The sequence below is a fragment of the Zootoca vivipara genome, chromosome 7, assembly GCF_965207765.1.
Source record: "Zootoca vivipara chromosome 7, rZooViv2.hap1.1, whole genome shotgun sequence".
Classification (NCBI taxonomy): domain Eukaryota; kingdom Metazoa; phylum Chordata; class Lepidosauria; order Squamata; family Lacertidae; genus Zootoca; species Zootoca vivipara.
In genome coordinates, this window is record NC_142590.1 from 42,781,341 (window position 1) to 42,805,937 (window position 24,597).

Sequence of the window (24,597 nt, forward strand, 5' to 3'; positions counted from 1 at the left end):
TGCATATCCCTGCAATAATTTTCCGCTTTCCTTCGATAAAATTGCCAAATAATAATGAATCATTTCATAAATAATGGGTTTAGGGGCTTATCAGGGCAGGCGGGCCACTGCGAGCGCCTTATCTCTCTTGGCCACATTGCTCCGGTGTTCCGCTCTCCATACTAAATAGGAAACTGGACGTGATGTGGGAATGAGATCCCGGCGCTGCGAAGCCACCCAACACTCTCTTTCTCTTTTCTCCTTTTTTTTCTTTATCTTTTTTCTTTTTCTTTCTTTTTTTGTACGGTAGAGGGAGGCGGGGGGAAAGGAAAAGGGGGAGAGGGGAAAAAATTGCATCCATCCGCCATGAATAGGCCACAAAATGGCTCCAGTCATTTTCACCAATGAAAAGCAAATGGTGAGTAAAAGAGAGAGACGATCTTGACGCGCTCGATATTGTTTTTTCGCGGGTTATTTTGTGCGTGCGTGTATGTTTTTGGGGGGGTATCTTCGCTCCTCAGCCAGCCTGCCACTGGGCCCGGATTAGGAAGCCTTGCCTCAAACAGAGAAGAAGGATAGGAGGCGGTCAGAGAAGTAATAGAAACAAACAGAAATATATATATATATCCCTGAGCCATTCCCAGACTCTGAGATCGCTCTCGTGCGCACGTGTGCATATACATATATGTGCACACACACACACACACGCCCATATACACACTGAGGAAGGGAGGAAAGCAGGATGAAAGAAATATAAATTTATATGGACGTGTATTTTCACTTTATTTCTTTGCCCGCTCGCTGCCTCGCCTTCCCACTGCAAAACCCCTGGATGTTCTCAGGTTAGCTAACGAAACAAGGCAGCTATCCGTCAGGGCAGCTGCTCTTCGGCTGCTTTTGCTATCTGGGAGTTTTTATTTTTATTTTTATTTTTAAAATTCTCTATTTTTCTTTGTGCTGGAGCCCATTTCCACCCAGCAAACGGCCTGCTGTGAGTCCAGACGCAAATGCGGAATAAGGTGGAAGCGGGAGGCGGGGTGGCTCCATGCGAACCAGGTCCCGCATTCTCTGCACGTCTGCTTGCCGGCACGCGTGTACAGAAGACTGCAGCTGGACTTTATCCCTGTTACTGTATATAACCAGCACTAAGAAGCTCAGGCTTGGCCCGGTATTTTAAGGCGGGGGACATGTCTACGGTGGTGGGTAAACAAAAGAAGCCAAGCCACTCCGCAGGCGGCAAACCGAGTTAGCCGGCGGATTCGGGTGCTCAGATCCCAGAATTCAGACTCGTTTCCCGCTTCTCGTCGCCATTTCTTTCCCCCGAGATACTTGGATTTGCAGGGGTGGAAATGAAATGCGTATTTTGCGCGGAGAGGTGCGAGGTATTAATGGGATAGTGATGGGAAGCGTCCAGGAAAGATGTGTAGGCGGCCTGTCTGAGAAGGCGCAGAATCTCTCTTAAGCGGATACCGAAGTGCGTGGCAGCCTAACAGGCCGCGAAGAGAAGGCTTGGGCGGCCCTCTGTGCGTTGTTGTCCCCTGCTTTTCGCGAGAAAGCTAAAGGTTTGGGAACAGACAAGGTGGATTCTTTAAGAAAGCTCATTTGGTGCAGTGCAATTATGATTATTATTTATTAACTTAAAATAGAACCTACTTGCAGACGGGCAATATTTCAGAGGGTGGGGATTTCGTTTCTCCCAATTCAGATGCTGCCAAGATCTACCGTGTTATTCAGCTAATGCACGTGTGCATAAAAAACAGAGGAAGGCTGAAAATGTAACATATTTCGAACTGGAATTTGTCGCGCCCCGCTCCCTTCTTCGTCTTTTATGAATTCCGATTCTGAACATTTCCTGTAAAACGGGTTCCTTAAAATAAAATTTAAAAACTCCCCCCTCCCCCATACGAATATTTCTGAATATTATAGCCCTATAAACCAAGGCGAGGCGCTAGCCTGCTCAAATGCTCAAATGCTTCCTTTCTTTTTCTTTTTTCGTGCTGTTTCCTGCAGCCAGCAGGCTGGTGCATACAACCCTCTAATTCCTCGTGGTACAAATAATAAATAAAATAGACTATCATCTGCCTAATACTGGGAGCGTTGTGAGTCACACAGTACGGCAGAAAAGTGATATATTTGCATCAAAATATGCACACCACAATTATGGCACCTGCGCTTAGGAACTGATAGAAAAAGATTACATTGCATTTAGATAATAGATAGGATTGACAGACAGACAGAAAGAAAGAACACGTTTGTGTGGGAATGTAGAAAGGTCGCATAGGTCTACCTCGGGGGGCGGGGCCTTACCAAGCAGCTCCTCCCCCTTCCCTCTGCGTGTATTGGTTTACACGCAAAAAAAAAATCCAGATCGTGTAGAAGCCTGTACTGAGGCTTCCTCCCTGTAGACCAGGCATAGACAAACTCGGCCCTCCATATGTTTTGGGACTACAACTCCCATCATCCCTAGCTAATAGGACCAGTGGTAAGGGATGATGGGAGTTGTAGTCCCAAAACATCTGGAGGGCCGAGTTTGCCTATGCCTGCTGTAGACGTTTCCACTCGCGCTTCCGCCCTTTATTTATTGACAGACAGGTCAGGTAAACACACAAGCAGGCCTCACGATGTCCTGATGGTGAAACCCACATCTTGCTTGAAATGTGTGATAACTTTGTAGGAGAGGACGTCCACGGCCCCTCAAGGCTGCTAAGCTATGCTTAAGAATAGAATGACCTTTACAAGCCCATCGGCTCAGCAGCCTCTCTGCAACTGTGGCCAGACAGATGCCGCAGAATATATCAGAAGTATGCATATTTAGGCTAGATTATTGTAATGCATTATACCTGGGGCTGCCTTTGAAGACAGTTCGGAAACCACAATTCCGCGGCCGCATTGCTGACCGGTGCAAGATGGTCTGAACGTATAAAGCTAATTCGGACACGACTGCACTGGCTGCCAATTAGTTTCCCAGCTCAATTCAAAGTGCTGGTTTCGACCTACGGTATAAAGCCTTGTGCTACTCGGGACCCCAGTGCCTCAGGGACCGCCTCTCCCCAGGTGAACCAACCCCAGCCCTATGATCATCACGGGAGCTCTTTCGCCCCCTCTGAATTAGGTCTGCAGAGTGACAACAAGAAGACCTTTTCAGTGATGGCTCCCACCACGCTCTCTCCAGGGAATTGCGCCTGATGCGATCACTGGCTGCTTTTAGGAGCCAATCACGAACGTGCCCCCCCTTTAGCCTGGAGACTTTTAGCTATTGTGGTCAGTTGTGTTAGAATGCTTTTAATGTATATCGGTGTCGTTGTTGTTTTGAAACTTTATATTGGTTTTAGTTTTGCGATTACTGTACATTGTAAGTTGTTTTGAGTTTATAGTCTGTAAGAAAGACTAATAAGCCCAATAATAAATAAATTGTTAATGCAGCTGGATACCTCTCTAGTTTACAACTCTCGTTTAATTTAATTTAAGCTTTAAATGGTGTCCTATGCCATCCTTATTATGTCTTAATGATCTTTTGCAACTCTTTTATTTTGTCTTTTAAAAGCAGCCCGGGCATGTAAATTTTACATAATTAAATTTAGCACTGGTAACTTATTGTTAGAATAAAAGGCAAGCGGAGAGAATACCGCTCTCTTGCCTTTTGTTCTGACATCCCGTTGGGGTAGACTGCCTCTGAAATGAAAGCTCCGCAGATAACCTTTAACAGACGTCATCTTCCTCCACAAACTTGAGTCTCCTGGCCATCTCTCGATTTTGTAGCAGCGCATACGCTGACGGTGAATTCAGTATGGTGTGTGCGTGTAATCCACTTCTCTCGAAGACTTCTCTCCCCATCCCCAAAACACACACACACACACACACGAATTTTCGCGTTTCATACATTTCTTTCTGGATACAGCGTGCGTAGCTACAACAAAACCCCAAACGCAGCTCACTCCTTCAGATCCTGACGTGCGCCGGACTTTCCCCGCCACTTATCTGCAATTTGCTGGCCGCTTGCTTCTCCCGCAGTTCCCTTGCTGGATAGACTCAAAGCTCCTGGAGATCCAGGGCTTGTGTCAGGAGCAGAGCGAACAACTAATGCAGGGATCGCGGCTTCCTTCTAAGAGGAAGAGCCTCCCGCCCCACACCTCTCCCCCACAACAATACAATGGAAAGGAAGCGTCGAAGGAAAGAAAACGTTCGTTTCCTTTGCGCCCAAGAGCGAATACAAAAGGCAGGGTACAAAAAACAAGCTTCTGAGTCGCACAGGAATCTTCACCAGGCCTGAAGCTACAAATAATAATAAGAAAATTGTGGGTAGGGTTTTTTTTTTGCCTGCAAAAACATACTCAATTAGAAGGAGGGGGTGGTAAAGAGATAGAAGCTATCCCGTTCCTTTAGACTTTTCCCATCTCAAAATGTGATTCGGCAAATATTTAGGAGTACATAAAGCGAAATTAAATTGTCATGGAATCATAGAATTGTAGAGTTGGAAGGGACACTGAGGGTCAACTAGTCCAGCCTCCTTAAATCCAGGAATCTCAACTAGATCATACATGGCAGATGGCCACCCAACCTCTGCTTAAAAACCTCCAATGAAGGAGAGTCCACCACCTCTCGTGGGAGTCTGTTCAACTGTCGAACAGCTCTTACTGTCAGAAAGTTATTTCTGGTGTTTAGTCGGAATCTTGTAGCTGGAAGCAATTGGTTCGGGCCCTAGCCTCCGGAGCAGGAGAAAACAAGCTTGCTCTATCTTCCATGTGACAGCCCTTTAGATATTTGAAGATGGCTATCATATCTCCTCTCAGTCTCCCTTACCAGGCTAAGCATACCAGTGGTAGATGACTTCTCTCTCATTGGTGAGATTGGCTTCTTTGAGACAAGATTGTAAGTGGGGAATGGAGAGGTGGGGGTGAAGCTTCCCCCATTCCTGCTGGACTCCTGTGGTTACTGGTAGGAACGGCACTTCTCACATACACGTGATAATTGACGCATGAACCGGAAATCGAAACCAGCCTGCGAACCTTAACATTTCCTTCGAAACTAACCCCATCAAAATCAATTGTACTTATTTCAGACCGAGAATGCGTTTAGGATGTGAGCATTGATGTGAAATATTATGTTATGACCCATTTGCACAGACACCCATTTTCCTCTGGCTTTCAAGTTAAATATGCTCCCCTACCCTGTCCAGATCTAAATATCTCTCTCGCACCCCACTTCCTCGGCCCCATATCCGGGACGGATCCCTACTGATCCGAGATGCTTCTTCCTCTGCTTAAGGCTAAGCCATGGCAGGAGGCAGCTTCCTGGGCTAGCCCCTCCCTAAATGAAAGCCCCCTCGAGGTAAGAGGAGGAGAGGCGGCCTTGACAATGAGAGGGGCTTTGTGGAGGCAAGAGGCGAGGGGCTGCCGCTGCTTAACATCTGACAGTACAGTATCAGAAAGTCCAATTAAAAGGAGGAAGGAGACGGCCGGATTGGGTGGGTGCTGCCGCCGACGCAGTTGAAGGCAGGGGAGGGGTCGTGACTGGTCAAAGATAGAGTCGTGCTATTCTGATGGCGCTTTCCTCCTTCTCCACGACGCCCCCCTCCAGCCCTCTACTGTCTCCAAAGCTGCCATCCAAAGATCTCCCTCTTCCTTCCAACCCATCCCGGCAGAGCCCGAAGGAATGGAGAGGAAAGCCCCGGTCCCAAACGGAGATTTTGACAACAATGAAATCCTGCTGGTGTCGCGGGCGTTTAGGACATTGTTGGTGGCGTGGTCCTTGGGAAACAACGGCAAAGCCTTCACTGGTAGGGTTGGGCCGGGCTTGGGCAGGTCCGTCTGCCTACACAAAGCATTGAAATCGGCTTCAGATCCCTTGGTTTAAATGATGCTTTGCTGCCACAGCATACAAACTGATTAATTCCGAGCAGCAAAGCGGCAATCGCATACATAAGCCACTTGTCATATTCGCTGCTGAGTCAGGTTCATGGTCTTTGTATTAATTCCCAAGGCCCTTATCAACTTCGGTCGGTCCAGAGGTATCATGGATCGCCAGATCCATTATATCCCTGCTGGACCACTGAGGTCTTCAGGGAAATCACTGTTTGGGGGGGGGGGTCCCCGGTGGCTGGGATGATGCACAACTTGTAACCACAAAGAGTCCTCCTGCCTTCAACGTTGAGGGGCCTAATTTTGTGCACCTTCCTGAGCCTCCCTCCCAGCTGAGGCCAAACAAGTCCTTCCACCCCTGAACTTACTGAAGATTATCGTCGTTATTCCTGCAGGCTTTCTAACTGAATTATGATTTTATACTTTTAACTCGCTTTCACCTTTTTATGGTAAGTTAGGTCTCCTGCACACAGAGACAACCGCAATCAAGCGCTATAACAATCGTTGAGATAAATGATAAAATACTACCGAGCTTACGGGCTGCAGCGTAAGTCTGGGGACAGTCGGGCAGGTCTGAATGCTAGGTATTCTACCCACACGTTCTCCATGCTATCCTTACGGGGTATTAATAATAATTTTATTATTATTATTATTATTATTATTAAGACCCTATGCACTAGTAGCCAAGGCGTTGATAATCCTTCTTTATGTACTCGAGAAACTCAGTGTGGCGTTTTGACCTTGGAGGTCCAACAAGCGTAGGAGTTGGGTTAGGCCACCCGTCCTTAACGGTCTTGGGCTCCCGGCAGCAGCCGCTGGCCTTGCTTGCCTTTCGACATGCCAATGTTGCGGACTAGCGCCTTGCGCTGTTCGGCGCTGCTCTTCCTTCGGAGGAGAGCCCCGCTGGGTGGGCAGAAACAACTCCTCGGCTGATCCCCGGGGGCTGTTGTGGTTTCAGTTCGCCAGCAACCAATTTAAGCCTCGGTTTTTCTATGCAGCCGAGCGAGGCGCTGACCGGATTTATACTCGAGGCGTGAAATCAACAGCCTGCAGCTCAGCGGAGAAAGCCGGACGGGAATAATCCCGCTGCATTTAAGCGATTTAAACGAAACTCCATAAAATATGGATTTCTCTAGGCCCCATCGCCAATCAGCCCCAATATATACTGTATTGCGTTTCAAACGCCTCTACGTATTTCTTCGTGCTTTGTTTTGTACTTCCTTTAAACGGGAGCCCTGATCACTGCTTGCTTAAACGAAACCTTACCAACCCATTCACTAACTAACCAGGACCGCCGGTTTGAAGCTGAAATCCTGAACATATTTCATTCGGTCCTCGGGAACCAATCTCGTTGGACTCAGAGGGAAAATCACCCCAGCGAAATGTGTGTGTGTGTGTGTGTGTGTGTGTGTGTGCAGGGGGGGTGGACGACGGTTCTAGTAGGGGTGTATATTCGGAAGATAGCACCCCTAATTCTCGTGGGACTTGCTTCCAATTTAGTGCATATCGGATTGCCATCTGAAAGGGCTACCTGGTCTTAAAAAAACAACAACCCCCCCCCAAGTATTTAAGCTGAGGGGAGAGGTGTCAAGATATCAGCACGGCTACTCCCTTGCAAGTATTATGGAGATAGTTGGAAAAACCGAGTTTGGGCTTATATCTCATAGACAGCTTCGCTTCGTGTTGTTTGGCGTTTCTGGATCAAACCGGAAGCCATTCCCCACCCTCGCAGCGGTCTGTACCGCCAAATAGCCTTAGAGTTAATCGCGACCCCCAGAAATCTGATGGCTGCAAAGCGATCGAGGGGGAGGGCCTCCGTTCGTTATAATAAAACTGTGTTGGCGGCGGCCAGAAGAGTTGGATCTGAGACGCGTTTGGTTCCGCTGATCACAATACTATCGCCGATCGGAAGATTTACTTGGAGAAAGGCCTATTGATGTAATCGGGAGAATTCGAGTTTAAATGTGTCGTGAAGCCCAAATATTCGAATTTAACTGGCGCTGTGTGTGCGTGCGCGCGCGCAGCAGCTTTGGAGCGCACGCCGGATCGGGATAATTCATCTACAGTATTTGTGGAGCGCTTGGAGGTTAACAAATCTGGCTCTGTTCTCAGAGCCTGAGCGCAACCGACTTTTGGAAAGTGCCTTTATTTCGCGATTGGTTGCAGCGAGGAAGGCAAGGCAAGTGTCGGCTAGACACTCAGGACACTTAGCCCCCCAAAGTATTATTAGCTGAAGGCATCGATATGGCTATGCAAAGTTAATTTAAAAGCTGATATCCGCAAATACACCATAACAGAATACATTAGCACTGCGATTCACTCAAGAAACACCCGAGTTTTCATTTTTTTTTAACATTTTGGATCGGTAGAATAAATAAAAAAGGAGATGGAAATCCAGTTACAGCGCTGCTTATTAGAGGTTATTACAGATAGGTGAATTCCTTCCTTCCTTCCTTCCTGTTCACTCTTCCATTGTGATAAAATTTCTTATTACACTCCCCCCCCCCAATTATCCCTGGCATTAATGTGGAATGAAAAAGTTTCTCTTCGGAGCAGGCTGCCTCAGCGAACGGTGGCGATTTTCTTTTTCTTTCAGCAACAAAGATGCTATGCTGGCTTCCCCTCGTCTTCGTCTCCTTCTCTCCACTGCACAACTCCTCCTCTTTTGGTTGACATTGTCACTCTGCCACCGTCCTCCTCTTCCACCAAATGGTAGATATCTGATTCTCCGGCCGCTCTCCCCACCCACCTCATAACTGTTAGAATGACTTCCCCGAGACCACCCGCACTCTCTTAGGAAACGCACCCGCGCAAGACCTTTGCGCGGTATGCGCGTCCGATTGCCACGAAGTCCGAAGGGTGCGTGTGTGGAATTAAAAAGCAGAAACGAGATATGGGCAGGGCTGGCAAAGAGTTTTCCGCAAGAGGATGGAGGGCAGGTTGAAGAGAAAATACCTTCGCTTTTCTGGGGCGCAGGGAAGTCTCAGAGCCGTAGGTTGGGGGAGGGACCCCCTTTGCTCTGCCCTCTTCCCCCGTCTTAGATCCGCGTGGGTGTCCCCGCCCGAGCTTGCCCGGCCACCGGGCCACACAAGGGCCGCGCGCTCTACGTGGCGCGCCCTGCCAGCCGCGCAACTGTCCTCCGCGGCTGCTGAGCGGCCCTGCACCGGTGCCCAACCCCTCTGGGCGCCCGCTGCGCTGCCAATGACAAGCGGGCGACGTCGCGGGCGGGGAAGGCGTCGCTTTCTTTCCCGATCCTTCCTCCTCCCAGTCTTCCTCCCAGCCCTTTTTTTGGGTTGGAAGCTCGTCTCGTTCGCCCTTCTCCTTTCTTCACCCTGCGCGCAATTTTCCTCCCTCGTCTCCCTTCCCGTTTCATCTTCCTCCTTCCTTCCTCTTCCTCCACTTTCCCTTTCTCCTCCTTTCCCTCCCCTCCCCCGGCCCCCCTCCCTGCGCGCCCCTCCCTCCCTCACGGCTCTCCTCTCCCTCTTTCTCCCCAGGATGCTGATGGAGAGGCCCCCCAGTGACCCGCCGCGGGATGCCGCGCACGGAGCCGGAGCCGCAGCGGAGGGCGTCGGCGAGCCGGATTTGGGCTTGGGCTCGGGCAGCCACAGCGTCTGCAGTGTCGGCGATCGGCAGCGCGGGGGGATGGCCCTCCCAGGGGAGCCGGCGCTGCTCAATGGGGTTGCCAAGGAGACGGGCCGGCCGCCCCCCTCCCCCGGCCCGGCGCCCCCCGCCGCGCCGGTGCCCGTGATCGAGCTGGTGCGCGCCGGGCGCCCTATAAAAGCCGCGGACGCGCCGAGCGGCGCCAGGCAGAGCCAGCGCGAGCAAGACGGAGGCAGCAGCAACAACAGCAGCAACAGCAACAGCAACAGCCGAGCGCAGCGCGCCGAACCGGCCAGCGCCCTTGCCCTCGCCCTCGCTACCGTCGCGGGCACAGGCACGGGCACGCCCCCCGCCGGCGCCAGCCTCAGCAGCAGCAGCAGCAACGCCAGCAGCGACGCCCGCATGGTGCAGCTCAGCCCCACGGCAGCCCCTGCGCTCCCGCTCCAGCCACCTGCGCGAGCCATGCTCTACGGCCTCGGCCCCCCGCTCAGCACCGCCAGCAGGTCCGCCGCAGCGTCGGGGGAGGGGGGGAGGGAGGGACTTTTCTGCCTGTGCCATCAGTCCTCGGCTTGGTTTGCTTAGGGTCGCCTTTGTCATATGCCACCATTGTCGATGATGTCCTCCGGTTTCACAGAATTGTGGAATTGGAAGGGACCACGAGGGCCCTGCAATGGAGGAATATTGTGCCCAACGTAGGCTTCGAACCCACGACCTTGAGTTTAAGAGTCTCATGCTCTGGTTTGGGGGCTTTGCCTTGCCCCCACGCTTCCCCTCTCTCCTTCATTTTTCCTCCCTTTCTTTTACAAACCAACATCTTTTTCTCTCTCCGCTCTTTTTTTTTGTCCTCTCGCCTTCTGAGTGCCAAACCTGAGCTATGTGGGACTGTCTGCCTTTCCCTTTTGTTGCCTTGTCCGCTTGTCATAGAGAGAATGGATTTTTTTGCCTTACTTGCTACGAAATTAATAGCCACCACGTTCGTCTATACGAGCAAGAAGGAAACAGATTCTTTCTGGTGGATCGCCTGTTCTCTATTGACAATCAAATTCAGTGGCCCCTCTGTATACATCATTTTCTAAACCACAATTATGCACCATTTTTGAAACAATAATGATGAAGGAACCCGTTGACTGCCTTTTTTAAAAAAATGCCAGAGATGCTAGAACTGTAAAACAGGCTGTACCGTGAAATGCCATTGAACTAACTAGCATCACTAACTACAGTAGCAGACGTTGATAGCCTTAAAGTAACAAAGGTAATGATAGCGCTCTGGATCCGTCTCTCTCACCTTCCCTCGCCGAGAAATTGTCTATAGTGGAATAGATCAAAAAACGAGAGAAAACATTTCCTCCCAGGGATTATTCTGAGTGTTTCATCGATGTGTTGCCTCCATTAGCTAAGAAATTGTTGAGGTTCCTTTTCACTGCCTGCAGAAATGCAATGCCGTTTAATCCCAATTCATATGTATATTAAAAAGCTCTGTCATGCCAGGGCCAAGCCTTCTTTGAGGTTAGTAGATGCTTCCACAATGATCCCCCCCTTGTTACACAAATCCTTTAACCCTGGTAAGCATCCCTTAGGCTCAAAAAAAGGTGCTGCAAAGTATACCTTAATTCTTCCATTAGAAGCACTCTGAAAGTGCTCCAGGCCCGTGTGTAATACATCTGAATCCTAAAAGCATCTTATTTAGAAGGTGAATGGGTTTCAGGGGAACTTACATCCAAATAAATGTGCTTAGAATTGCAGCTCAAGGTTTCTCGGTGTGTGTGATGAGCATCTGTAATATGTGCATATATGTACGATATTATGAATGCTCATCACACAATGCCCCTCTTCCCACACTCACACTTTCTCTGCATATGCTCAGCTGAATGGACGTACATTCAAAGACTGTAGCAGAGATCTGCCCTGCAATACTGTACTCTCTCTCCTCATTTTGTCCTGTGTTCTGCCTCTTGCTTTGCAGCGGTTTCTTTGGAGAGCCAGATAACTTCTCAATGTACAGCAACAACCGAGTGAAAAGAAGACCGTCCCCCTATGAAGTGGAGCTCTCTGATGGTGAGGAAGCTTTTTAAATTGGAGGGTCTCAAGAACTGTGGCCTGCTACTTGATTTCCTGCTATTTTCATGCTGGCAGGGGTGGGGGGGGGGGTGGAGATTATGATCTACAGGTGGAACCTACAACAAAACGTTGCAGTAATAGTGCTTCTGCTCAGCGTTCCAGCCAGCCACGCCTCCTGTCATGCTGCCATTACTCCACAGCATTCCATAGCCATTCAGCATGCTGAGTTCCGCTTGGGCTGTTGTCCCGCTTTCAGCTTTTCCTCCCCGCTCCAAATGATTTTTGTACCTAGCAAACACTGATGTTCCCCCAAGCCTGCTATTACTTCCCTCTTGTGTTTGGATGGGGTGTCATTTTGTCGACTTAAGGATCTGGACTTGGTGAATATACGATGGCTAAGTACATAAATCAGAGGACTCCAACTCCCATCAGCCCCAGCCAGCATGACTAATGGTCGGCGATGATGGGAGCTATAGTCCTACAGCATCTGGAAGGCACCACGTTGGCTTCATAGTGGTGGTGGTGATGGTGACAATAGCAACAATGGGAAAATGTTGGGATGAAAGCAATAGGGTGGTATTCATTTAAGTTTTACTCAGAGCAGATCTATTGAAATGAATTGGCACAACTAAGTTAGGTCCATTATGTTCAGTGGTTCTTCTACTCTGAGTAAAGCTTAGCTGATGACCACCCTAGGAGGGAGAAGACAATATTTGCCTACAGTACTACATTGCCCTGGTCATGTATTTATTCATGAATTGGAGCAATATGCACTAAGCAAAACCAGTTTTTGGAAATCAAAGGAGCGTAGCTATCAGAGTTGGATGGAGTTTGAGGGGGTGAGGCCTTTGGACCTTCAGCTGGGTCAGGTGTCCAGGTGTTCTGGAGCTTTCAGGGCTGACTTTGGTGCAGAAGGCCAGGGCGTCAATCAGCAGAACAAGAAGCGGGGTCCATATTGCAGCTGTGAAAAATGCAAATTCCATGGGATTGAAAATGAAGCTGCCAATATGGTGATGCCATTATAGGAACCTATTGTGTCCAGTTCTGGCCACCTTACCTCAAAAAGGATATTATGCAGCTGGAGAAAGAATAATGAAAGGAAAGCCAAAATGATCACAGGACTGGAGGAAAGGTTACAACACTTGAGACTTTCTTTGTTAAAAAGAAAGAAAGATGAGTAAGGCAGGTGGCAGGATAGAGGTGTGTAAGGTGTGGAGAAAGTGGAGAGAGAGAAGTCACACTCCCTCTTTCTTCATTGGGGCCACCCCCCTGAAACTGAATGTTGGAAGATTCAGGGCAGACAAAACAAAGTACTTCATAGAGCATCATTAAACTATGGCATTTGCTTCCGCAAGAGGCATCGATGGGCACCAACATGGATGGCTTCAAAACAGGATTAGACCAATTCATGGAGGAGAGGGCTTATCAGTGGCTACTACTGATGCCTATACTCTACCTCCACTATCAGAGAAGGCATATGCCTCTGAGTACCAGTTTCTGGAAACTATGAATGTTATATATACTGGCCTTGAAGTTCATGGAATAATTTAAAAGCTGCCCATGAGCAAAAGGTTGATTTTAGGCTTCTTTACACCTGCACCATGTGAAACATCAGTGTATACATGACTGGTGAGATGTTCCTTCTTGGTTTATATATACTGAGGACATGAACTTAAGACCCAGAAGTACTACTAGCCTGTCTGGACTGTGTATAGACTGGGCATGTGTTCTTGTAACCACCAAGCTGAACACAGCCCCATCAGTCATGTCCTGTGACTTTCCAGATTCTCGACAACCCTTTTGTAGCCTTAGGTAGGCAGCAATATGACAAAGAGGGTTTGCCTTAGTGGGGCACAACTTGTGCAGGTCGAGAATCAAAGAAGCCAAAGTGAGGGTGCAGAGCAGGTTTTATTGATGTGGGATCATGACACAAAGTCGAAACTTTGTTAAAAACCCTTGGAACTAATTCCATGAATGGGACACATGCTGTCACCCACACCTCATTTGCTCATAAACTGATATGGAGAAATTGGGTTATTATGACCATGGCAGCCCGATTATCCCAGGGTAATTAACTGGCAAAATGCCATTTGGAGGTCAGAACCGCTTCCCAGGGAGAGGTCGCCACTTACAGAACATGGTGAGGATTTGTAATGTATTTCAAAGCAATAGAAATATCCTTGCTGCTTTTTCAATCATTTATGTGTAAATTAGGGATCAAATAAAACTAACAAAAAATCACCTGAAAAGATTTATATATTTTCCCCCTTTTAATATTATATTTTAAATATCAGGTTAGACATTTCCTCCATCCATATTGGCAAGGTGGTTGCTTGCTTGCTTGCTTGCTTGCTAGCTATTCTGCTTTACATATGCTTAGTAATCCTAAATGTTCACATTAACAGTCATGGCTCTGTTAATGAGCCCATTTTTATATTTCACCAAACATTTGACTTTGTTTGCTGCTAACTCAGTTGTTCAACTATTGATATTTCCACAATTTATAGAAGGACTGGATGTCTCATTGAAAAGACACAGGGACAAGCTATTTAACATGACAATGCAGCTGGACTAATCTTAAATTGAGGATTTCCTCAATTTAAGATTAGTCTTGCATCACCATCTTCAGTAGCTTTGCAAGGATCCTCTGTCTTTTAAATGAGAGTTATCCTGTGGCAGTGAGGGACTTGGCTTCTACCAATGTGTTTATTTAGACCAAACCAACAATTTACATGGAACTGCTGCCAGTGCTACATTTAACTTAGTATTGACAAGTACACAGACTGGCAGCATCTCTCCAGGGTTTCAGATAGGGGTCTCCTCCAGCTCTTCCTGGGGATTGAACCAGAGACCTTCTGCATGCAAGGCAGATGCTCTGCCACTAAGCCACAACTCTGGGTTGGGAGGCTGCTAGAAAAGCAGTACAATGAATCCACAAGCCAGGGCTATTAAATTATTTTTGCAGGCATTTTCAAAAATTGGGATTAATTTTGTGATGGATTAACTCTATGTGGTATTTCTGTGGTTCTGTCACCTGAACAAGCAAAGAAAACAAAGCAGAAAACGATCAACCCCAATGAGCCCTAAGCCTACAGAAGCCCAAACCAACAATGATCCTAATGTATTTGATTTAATCCATTCTAAATGCAGTTTTGCATTGTCATGTCAAGGGCGGCCCGTGGGCTGCTTTGACCTCTGGGGACCTCGTGCCAGTGACCTAAAAAGTGTGTGGGGTGGTCAAGAGGCTGCCCCACACTCACATCCACTCTCTCACACACTGCTGAGCTTGGGTGGGATTTGAAACCATGACCCTAGATGGCAATCTCAGGACAATTTTCCACGACTGAACACAATTTTCCCTGTACCCTCCTTCTTTTCACCCCTCTACAGCAGAAACCTATGGCGGGTACTCCTCCATGCGACAGCAGAGTCCCAATGCTGGTGAGGACATCATCATTATTTTTTGTTCCATTGCTGCTGCCAAATTCTCAGGGGCCATAGGGAAGAACTTGGGGGTGGGGAGCTGAGCTTTTGGTGAACTACCCCTGCTTTATGTCATCAAAGGCAAGACTTGGGAAGTATTTTTAGTTTAAAAGATGTGCACCAGTCAACTGGCAAAACGCCAACTTGTTCAGGGACACTGAGGTAGAACTTTGTGATCTCTGTGATGCAGTAGATTGGATGTAGTACACTGATGGGACCAGGACTAAAAAGTTGGATTTGTATCTGTGGGATGAGAGTTCATATTCCATCTTATTTATGAACTGAAGGTTACTTCAGACGTGCCTGCAACACAAGACTTTCTCCAAGGCCAGGTAAGATGGTTGGGGTTCCCCAAGCAGAGACCTTCTTTCACCCCAAAATAAATGCATGAAATCAAGTCGACAGGATAAGGCTTCTGGTCTATTAAAGAAAAAGTGGGGAATCTTTTTGGCTCAGTGGGCCAGATCACTATCTTTCTGCACTCCAATGGATCAACTTTGACAGTTGGGTGTGGCTTGCTGGGAATGGCTTTGCAGGCCAAACTGGGACCCTTGCTGGCCCTAGTTAAGTCTGTGGGCTAGAGATTCTCTACTGTTGCTGCAGTAGGTTGATCTGAAGTATAAGGTCTGGGGGATAGAGAGTTGCCTTCTCACTACTTTTTCACAACTACCAAGTTTGTGATCCAATGAAAAAAGTTCAATGCCATCACCCACTTTTATCAATGCCCCCGTAACTTAAGAAAAACAGTCAAATAGTTTTTAGGGCTTAGTGCTTAGTTCAGCCATCAAAACTCAGGATATAAAATTTAGATTGGCAGATCAATTTGGATAATGCTAGATTTTTATTTCTTTTTTTAAAAAAAAGAAGTTTTGCTCATGGGTTGTGAAAAATATCCTCTCAGTTTGAGCGCTTCAGTGGAAGTAGAAGTAATATTTGTTTTCTCAGTCTTGACATGTTCTTAAGATAAGCCCTCAATATTTTTAAGCCATGCATAAATGGATCTAGAAGAGGGCCAGTTTCCAGTTTTACTGTCACTCTTCTTGTCATAAAACTTGTTAGGGAGGTGGAGCTCCTTCTTTTGAACCTCCTGCAAGGAGGGATTTATAATCTGTATATGTACAAGGGTGCAAGGATCTCACATACAGGGTCGCCATATTCCCAAAAGTTAAAATCCGGACAAAGTTGTTGACCTTTGGGGAGCATCTTCCAAAAAATAAATAAGGGTTTTTTAAAGATTTGTTTTTTAAAAAAACATTGCTCTAGTTGCTATACATCTGGGTTTCCCTTGACATTTGGCCGATTCTGTGAAAATCCACCCAGACGCTATTTTGGCAGTCCAATTCCCGGACATATGGCAGCCCTACTCAAATAGGCACCTCCTGGATTCCCAGTCCTAAGAAATCCTTGACACATGCCTGCTTTTCTCTGCAACTGCCCATCTCTACCCCTAATAAAGGATGTGGGTGGCGCTGTGGTCTAAAAAACCACGAGCCTAGGGCTTGCCGATCAGAAGGTCGGCGGTTTGAATCCCCGCAATGGGGTGAGCTCCCGTTGCTCGGTCCCTGCTCCTGCCAACCTAGCAGTTTAAAAGCAAATCAAAGTGCAAGTAGATAAATAGGTACTGCTCTGGCGGGAAGGTAAGTGGCGTTTCCGTGCGCTGCTCTGGTTCGCCAGAAGCGGCTTAGTCATGCTGGCCACATGACCCGGAAGCTGTATGCCGGCTCCCTTGGCCAGTAAAGCGAGATGAGTGCCGCAACCTCAGAGTCGTCTGCGACTGGACTTAACTATCAGGGGTCCCTTTACCCTTTACCTACCCCTAATAAAGAGACAAACTATGTAATTTTGTATGCAGAGATGGATGCAATGGACTATTTCTTCCTTGTAACATATACATGGGGATGCTGGTCCTTGAAGAAGCACCCAGGCATATGGACAGGGTGGTGCTGCTGGGGGAGAAGACAGCCACTCCAGGTTTCAAAATAATTATAAATTAAGTGTATATTAAGTGGGGATTGTCAGGAGGAATGGGCTCTTGGTGTGACTAAAAGCAGAGTGTCTGTGAGCATGTGAAGAATTGTTTTTCTTAAGCATTAATTCACCTCAGTCCAGGCTTGGGGTCAGCACCAGGCCACTGCCGAGGCCCCAGTACTGCATCAGAGGTCACTGACAGTCACGTCTGTCCTGAATTTGGCATTTTAAAATTTCCAACAATGCTGCCAATATAGCCTGACAACCACCATTTTGTGATTCCTTTAGTGGCCCATGACAATGGGCACTGTGTGAAATTTAAAATGGAGCCTCCTAGCAGGATGTCATTGCCACCACATAAGTCTGCAGTGCCCACTAATGTAGAAGACCCGCCAGAGGGCAATTTGCAGAGTACTCCTTGAGTCCTAGAGTTGACCCTGTCTCTGTCAATTCCATTCACCTGGGACTAAGGCTTCTGGATCAGAGGGCAGGGGATCCATTAATAAGTTTTTTGCCTTAGTGCTTATCCCTTTGCAAACTGAGAACCAAAGCCAGCTTTGAGCAACAGCTTCCTCCCCTTAATACCTATCGCTTCAGATTTCCCTATTGCAACAGTTGACCTCATTACATCTCCAGCTCCCTCTGACTTGAAAAGACCCTTTATACTTGACTGCCCACTCAATCCAGTTACCCTTCACCACCGCCACCGGTGCTGCTGATTTTAAAAAATGCCAAATTCATGCTGAAGTAAACAATGCCCATTAAGTCAAGTATGTGTAACCTCCTTCATCTGCACAGTGCATAATTCATGCAGAATATAAGGGTAAACATTGCTTATGGAAAAGACAGGGGAATGACACTTGCTACTGCCTTCTGCTGTAACATGTGGTGATTCTTGCTCTTATGCACAGGGTTTTCCTGGTCACCTGGGTTGGCATCAGGAAGGAAATTCCCCCCGCGGCACATTGGCAGACACCGGGGCTTTTTCGCCTTCCTCTGGAGCATCGAGCAGGATCATCTGTTAGGATCAGGTGGGCGTATCCCACACGATCAATTTCCTGCTTCGATTGTTGGGTGGACTAACTTGTGGGGAACTGCTGGGTCCTAGGCCCCTTTCCCTTGGGAAGGTGACTGCCGACGGGCATTGCACTCAACAAAATCCAAATTATCATTTTTAAAATTCTGCTAAAATTGAGTATGTGCAAATTGCTGGAAATGGGTTGTGAATTACAGTCATTGGGCTGTATCCATGGCGGTTTTGCACTAGTGGAAATCACCTCTGTTTGCCCCAAGATAATTTTTACTGCTCTCCAGGAGAAAGCTGGTCTGTTTGGAGGAATGGGGTAACCCCCCATCAGCCCAAGTCGACCCTAAGTCAGCTCAGACCAGCCTGCCATCTTTTGTATAGCGAGTCCAGAGAGGAGCAGTGTTGGTTGTTAGCTTCCTTCTCCTTACTCTCAGGTGGAATCTACACACGTATTTAAAAAAACAACAACACTGCAAAAATGCTTTTTAAAAAGTCTTGGAAAAAATACATTGAATTTGGCATAGCTCACTTTCACCCTCTAGTGCCATATTTGTATATTGCATGTCACAACACATTTAAAATGTTTTATTTGCATCTGTATAGCTGAGTCCTCAGTGTCACCATTATAGAACTCAGTAATGAGGAGGATGGGGCAAAACTAGAATCAGTTAGCTTTGCCTGTTATTGGGCATGGCGCCACCTACTGTGAGCCATGCTGCCTTCTGCCATACCAGTCTCAATGGGCACCACAACTGATCTCTCCTACCCACTACAACCCAGGTGTCCCCTGAAAAGTTGCTTCTGATGGTTAGGAGACCTCCTGATCAGTATAGAATATGAACCAGAGTGTTGCAGTAGATGGAGTTCTTTTGTGTGCGTGTGACAAAAATTAGGGGCCCTGCCTTGTACAAGCAGAAGCTTTTTTTCACTGGAACAAAGCCAACTTGGGACGCATTCTGTACCAAGCAGCTGAAGTTCTCTCTCTTTCTTTTTTTTGGCCCCATCCTCAACATTGGGCCTCAGTTATAAGAGTATTTGGTGGATCTTAAGGATCCCAATACACATAGCATGTATCATATCATGAACACCAGACCATCCAACTGGGTGTCATGGGTTTTTGTAAGATGAAACAATTCACAGTCTGCATAGTATTTGTTTGATTGATTTATATCCCATCTCAAGGAACTCAAGGTGGTATATATGCTTTCCTGTCTCCTCATCATATCCTCACAACTACCCTGTGAGGTAGTTTAGGCTAAGGGATAGTGACTGACTCAGTGTTGAAAAGTGTTAATTTAGTACCCACCACCACCAATATGCGATAGATAGATAGATAGATGATAGATAGAGATAGTGTCTCCCTGAAGTGCTGTATGTATATTCCTTTCTGTTAAGGATTCTCTGATTAGTAGCTAGCCAAGTTGCACTGTGGGATGAAGCCTCAGGTTATGTTGCTGCAGAAGAGATTGGGTAGGAATACAAACTGATTATAGTTCGTCTCACACCTTATGAGACATCTGTCTAATTTCTGTCTCCTGTTCCAGTGATGAAAAGTGTACCTGGCTGGCTCTGCTAAGATATCTACAGATTGTACTGTAGGAATGAAGGAGAAATCCAGTTTTTATGCAACCTTATCTAATTCACACTTCTGAAAAAATACACAAACTGAAACATAGCTGTCCTTCAAAATTTGCATACAGAGAAGTGTATTTGGGGGGAAGTGTACACTAAAATGCTGAGTAATTTTTTTGAGGTTTTTTTAATTCAAAAAAAATGCAAACTAATGCAGAAATGTGGTGAACTGAATTTAAGATGGGAAAAATGGCAGATTCATCCATCCCTACTTGAAAGCCACACTTTAATAAGTGGTTTCGATGTGTTTGTGTTACTGTTTCCCCATGAATTCTGCCACTGCTAACCTTGCATTTCTTTTTATTTTTAGGTCCTCACACAAAGGTGGTCCGTCGAATATTCACAAATAGCCGGGAGAGGTGGAGGCAGCAGAATGTCAATGGAGCTTTTGCTGAGCTCCGCAAGCTCATCCCAACTCACCCGCCTGACAAAAAGCTGAGCAAGAACGAAATCTTACGCCTGGCTATGAAGTACATCAATTTCCTGGCCAAGCTGCTCAATGACCAGGAAGAAGAAGGAAACCAAAGGGGTAAAGTCAGCAAAGAGAGTGGCCTCATGCAAGAGGACCTTCTTCAGGACATGTTGTCTCCAAACTCAAGCTGTGGAAGCTCATTAGATGGAGCAGGAAGCCCAGACAGTTTCACAGAAGAACACGAACCATTAGACCCCAAGCAGCACACGAGAGCTCTCCACCATTCTATTCTTCCCATTGAAAACAGTGCGCAGCGATGATGAACCTGCAAAGAGGCACAGGCAGGCCCTTGAATACATGGTATCTGGAATTTATGCATGTCCTCCACCCCCCCTCCTCTCGAAAAGAAAATGGGTACTTCCCAAGTTTTCCTGTTGGCTTGAACAAGAGAGCTGCATAAAAAAACACAGATGGATCAAGTGCATCTTCACTGACAGAGCACTGATGGCCTGGGAGGATTGTCTTGTTAACTCTGTGTTTTTGAAAGAGTTTAACACTCAAAGGTGGAAATATACGGCCATCTCATCTTGTATTCATGCAAGGATTAAAAGGGATGGGCCTGACACTCTGTCCTTCTGCAGAGTTATCACTGTTTCAGTATTGTGTTGCCCCTCGTTCCCTGTCATCTGTTCCAAGCATCCTCCATAAGATTGTGCGTCCATGTGGCCATGGAAGCCCTTAAAAACCATCCCTGCAATGTGGTTTTTCTCCAGCTCACTTTGAGAAAATGTATGCAACTTGTCTGCCTTCACTCAAGAGCTTTGCCTTTCTTATGGAAGAAAGGAAATAATCCCTTGCGAAGGAACAGCTGACTTTGTGTTGTGGGTTTCTCTGAATTTTTTTTATAAAATTAAATCTAGCTCAATTTTGGGTTGTTTGAGATTTTGTATTTATGATGGTGGAAATCTTTTTGTTTAATTCCAACCTGCAGTATCTGTTGAACTAAAAAGGTACATCAGTGAGGGTTTGTTTCCCAACTTATGACATTTCATCACAATGATGATTTCTTCTAACCTGGGTGAGCAACAGCATTTCCTTGGAATTCTCATCTTGGGGTTTCCTGGTTTTATTTTTCCTGAAACAAGTGCGACGAGAAATTGTGTGTGTGTGTGTGTGTGTGTGTGTGTGTGTGTGTGTGTGTAAATATATATTTATATACAAAACTGGTATAAACAATGTTTCAGTAATGCACTTTGACTTGTTTGGATTTCCTTACGTAAAAGTCAGGGGTCACATGATCCACTGGGAGCTTCTGCACAAGATCTGTGGAAATGAATGGGAGTTGCACAAAAGGATATCCATGAACCATATTCGTGGTTGATGCTGTTGGCCATCAGAGTCAGGTTCTTGCTGGGAATGGCAAATGGCCAACTGTGCTGTGTGCCAGACATGCTAAGGGCATGCACCCCGATTTGCTTGTGGAGAGGCTAGACAGCGTATCAGTGCATTCCCCCTATCACTTATTGCAAAAAAAATCCAGTATTCGGGGGTTTGTTGCACAAGACCTCCCAAGCAACTATAGTTGTGCAGCCTGTATTTATCGGTATGTGATTGAATCAAACCCCAAAATAGCGACAGTCTGGAAGTGCCACAGGAGTCTTTGCAGTAGAAGCCCCAAGAGGACAATGCTCAGGGGGTATTGCATGGAGCTAGAGATGTTGTGCATTCTGTTGTGCAACATAGTCCTGTGATGTTTTGTTTCCAATAGCATGTGAGCTCTGTCCTGGGCCATGACAGTACTTTGTTCAAAACATCTTCCAACTACCACCCCCGATCAGAATCCACCTAACTCTCTGCAATCTCACCAAATCACCAATAAAGCCTATGACAGTGTTTGAGAAATAGTACTTTGAGCTTTGAAGGTTACAGCCAATGGTTCTGTGGCAATTGCAGATCCAGGAGGTTTTTACACTTCTCAGGGCCAATTCATATACTGTACTGCACGTTCAAGATGAGCATAGGAGATCTTCTAAGTGTGCGGGTAAAAATGTAACATGTGAATGTGCACACAAAGCAACATGTTTGCAAGCACACCCATAATTCTAGGATGCATATTGGGAAGCTATAGTTGCTAAGACTGCTTCTGTTTTATGCACTCTCTGTAGCTACAGCAGTCTTACAGGTTCAAGGCACGATTCAGAAAACTCTGGGTTCTTCCATGACTGAAGGACACAGCTTTGCAAACAAATGGAAGTCTACCCTTAATGGAGAAGGCCTTTGAGGTTTCAGTCTTAAGTCTTGTTTTATTTTTTTAAATAAACATCTCATAGATATCCAAACAGTTTTACAGAAGGCTTTTGTTTTTAATGCCAAAGGCTTTCTGTTTTTCGGTGAAAGTTAAAGTATTTCTCTTTTGGACGATGTGCTTGCTTGTGCATATGTGTGCGGACTTCATTTTCCCACTATCCCATTAACTCCCAAATGTATTTGGAGAGGTGGAATAAATAGCTTGCTAAACACTGCTTTTAAAAGTTTCTGTTTAAACAGTTGTTATGAACAGGAAGCATTGACAGAAATCCATAGAAAGGAAATGGAATCTGAAAGTCAGATTAAATGAACTGCAAAGCACCAGATTCTGAGTTTTGGGATGTAATCCTATACACACATACTAGGGAGTAATCCTCATTGAACACAGTTTACTTCTGAGTTAATACATATAAGATTGAGCTCTTAGTGTGTTTCATTCATTCACTGGTCCTGCACAGCCACGGTAGGTCAAATTTTTGGACATGTTCATCAGCCCCACATTTACTTTCTCCTATTTCAGTCTTTACAGTATCTTTTCCTAGGTTGATAGCTAGCTAGGAAATGGGATACAGCATTCTCTAGTCTTTTGACCAATGAAAACTAGCATAGAGCTGCTGGTTCCTAAATAAATATGACTGGATTTCATAGAACTGCTAAAAACAGGAGTGGCTCACCTGGTGAGTGGAGCTGCAGGGAGAGCCTCTTGGGACCAGTGTCACTGCTGCCATGTACTGGGTAGCATGAGGCCAGGGCTGTGTGGACACTCCAGTGGAGGCCTCTGCACAGCCCTGACCTTGCCACTGATTCATCTAGCCCATCCCAGTAAGCACCAGGGAAGCCCCTGCCTCTGTCCCACCAGACAAGCCCCTGAGATACCTCCTCCTGTTTTCTGAGGAAATGAACATTAACTATTGCTATTTTAAAATGTCTGTATGTTTGTGTTGAGAGGTATATTATATGGAGAAGTATTTTCAAGTGAAAACATTAAAAACACTAATACCCAGTTTTGGGTATTAGTGTTCTAGGGGCCAAAATGGTCTTGTTTGGTTTAGACTTGGCTTCACCCTTAGGCATGTCAGTTGGCCTTGGGAGATGTTAGCATAGATTTAATAAAGTTCAGAAGCCCCCCTCCCCTGCCACTTCCACTTCAGAATTAACTTCCGCAACTGATATCACACAGGGGACAAATTCCTCTGACTTCACAATATTGTAGGTAAATGTTGGTGTGAGACTAAAGAACTGTGCTTGGAGAAGTTGTGTGAGGAGCTCTTTAGCCTCCTTCCACATCTTGCATTCTCTAGACCTCAACACCATTTCCCTGGAGCTCAATACCAGCCCATACCATGGGTTAACATTCAACTGCTCCAAGTAAGTGATCCCTTCCCCTTATGCACTTGGTGGTACTGTCACTCTGCAAAAGTGTGGCATGTCTCCCCTGAGCTGTGGAAGTAACCTATATTGTGAGCTTTCACACAGCCTTCCACAAAGGAGTTATGCTGGCAGTGTTGCATTTCCTAATGATAAAAATCCAAATGTACATTGTCTGATTTCATGTACACATTGACTTTCACATTCTCCCATTGAGACATTATAGGCAATGGGGTGTGTATCTTGAAGAAATTCCTCACTCCCATGCTGCTTCCAATAGTGGCTTGCTACTGTTTCACAGCAGAGATAAGTGCAAACTGTTGTTTCACGTACTAAAATAGCAACGGAACTCATCTGATCAGTGAATGTCTGATCTCACCATCAATGTGAATCTATTTGGTACATTTCACTGGATTTGCAATAAATAAATTATATCGATGGCAGCTCAAGTCTGTGAACCACTAAGCCTAATGCAGCTCACCAACTAGATTTATGGAGACCCTGGTGAACTGTGATACATGGATGCCATCTCAATAAACCTATTGTTTTCCTGCTTCCCTCACTGCTCATAAAAAATAGCTGGTGCTCAACTTGCTGGGTCCTGCCCCTCACCTAGATATTTTATATATGGGAATGTGGTGTGAATTTCTTCAGACATGCAGAATGCCACTCTAGGTTGGATCCAGACTGAGTTTAGGTTCTATTGTAACCAACAGAATTAAACTAATGATGACTTGTCCCCTAGATTGTAATGGGAATGAAAAATCCAGCCTTATATATGTCTATTCAGATGTAAGCCCATGGAGTTCAATGGGATCTGCTTCCAGTTAAAGGCTGTAGCTATAGTGAAACAAGCTTAGTATGCATCTAACCTTCAGTGTTTAACTTCGACAACAGCAAACTTG

General features: G+C 46.3%; 1 protein-coding gene across 4 annotated transcripts; it reads left to right on the forward strand.

Moving 5' to 3' along the window:
• Window positions 1–151: 151 nt before the first annotated feature.
• On the forward strand, window positions 152–21,267 carry TAL1 (TAL bHLH transcription factor 1, erythroid differentiation factor). 4 transcript variants are annotated; one of them, XM_088674080.1, is made up of 7 exons: window positions 262–397; window positions 9,332–9,940; window positions 11,401–11,492; window positions 14,886–14,936; window positions 15,582–15,584; window positions 17,858–17,977; window positions 19,916–21,261. In XM_088674080.1, exons 1-7 carry the CDS (start codon window positions 384–386, stop codon window positions 20,335–20,337), a joined length of 1,311 nt encoding a protein of 436 aa, XP_088530206.1. In that variant the 5' UTR covers window positions 262–383; the 3' UTR covers window positions 20,338–21,261. The 4 variants fall into 4 exon arrangements, with proteins under 4 accessions (XP_060133456.1, XP_088530204.1, XP_088530205.1 ...); XM_088674078.1 differs by lacking the exons at window positions 15,582–15,584; window positions 17,858–17,977 and adding an exon at window positions 8,434–8,549 and having other exon boundaries at window positions 177–397; window positions 19,916–21,267; XM_088674079.1 differs by lacking the exons at window positions 15,582–15,584; window positions 17,858–17,977 and adding an exon at window positions 8,434–8,549 and having other exon boundaries at window positions 230–397; window positions 14,889–14,936.
• Window positions 21,268–24,597: the final 3,330 nt, after the last annotated feature.

What these genes read in the sequence shown, in the direction of transcription:
- TAL1 (XM_088674078.1), top strand. Translation starts at nt 362, where the DNA reads ATGGCTCCAGTCATTTTCACCAATGAAAAGCAAATG. An exon ending in TCACCAATGAAAAGCAAATG is followed by an intron (nt 398 to 8,433) that starts GTGAGTAAAAGA and finishes TTTTTCTTTCAG; the next exon opens with CAACAAAGATGCTATGCTGG. An exon ending in CCGCTCAGCACCGCCAGCAG is followed by an intron (nt 9,941 to 11,400) that starts GTCCGCCGCAGC and finishes CTTGCTTTGCAG; the next exon opens with CGGTTTCTTTGGAGAGCCAG.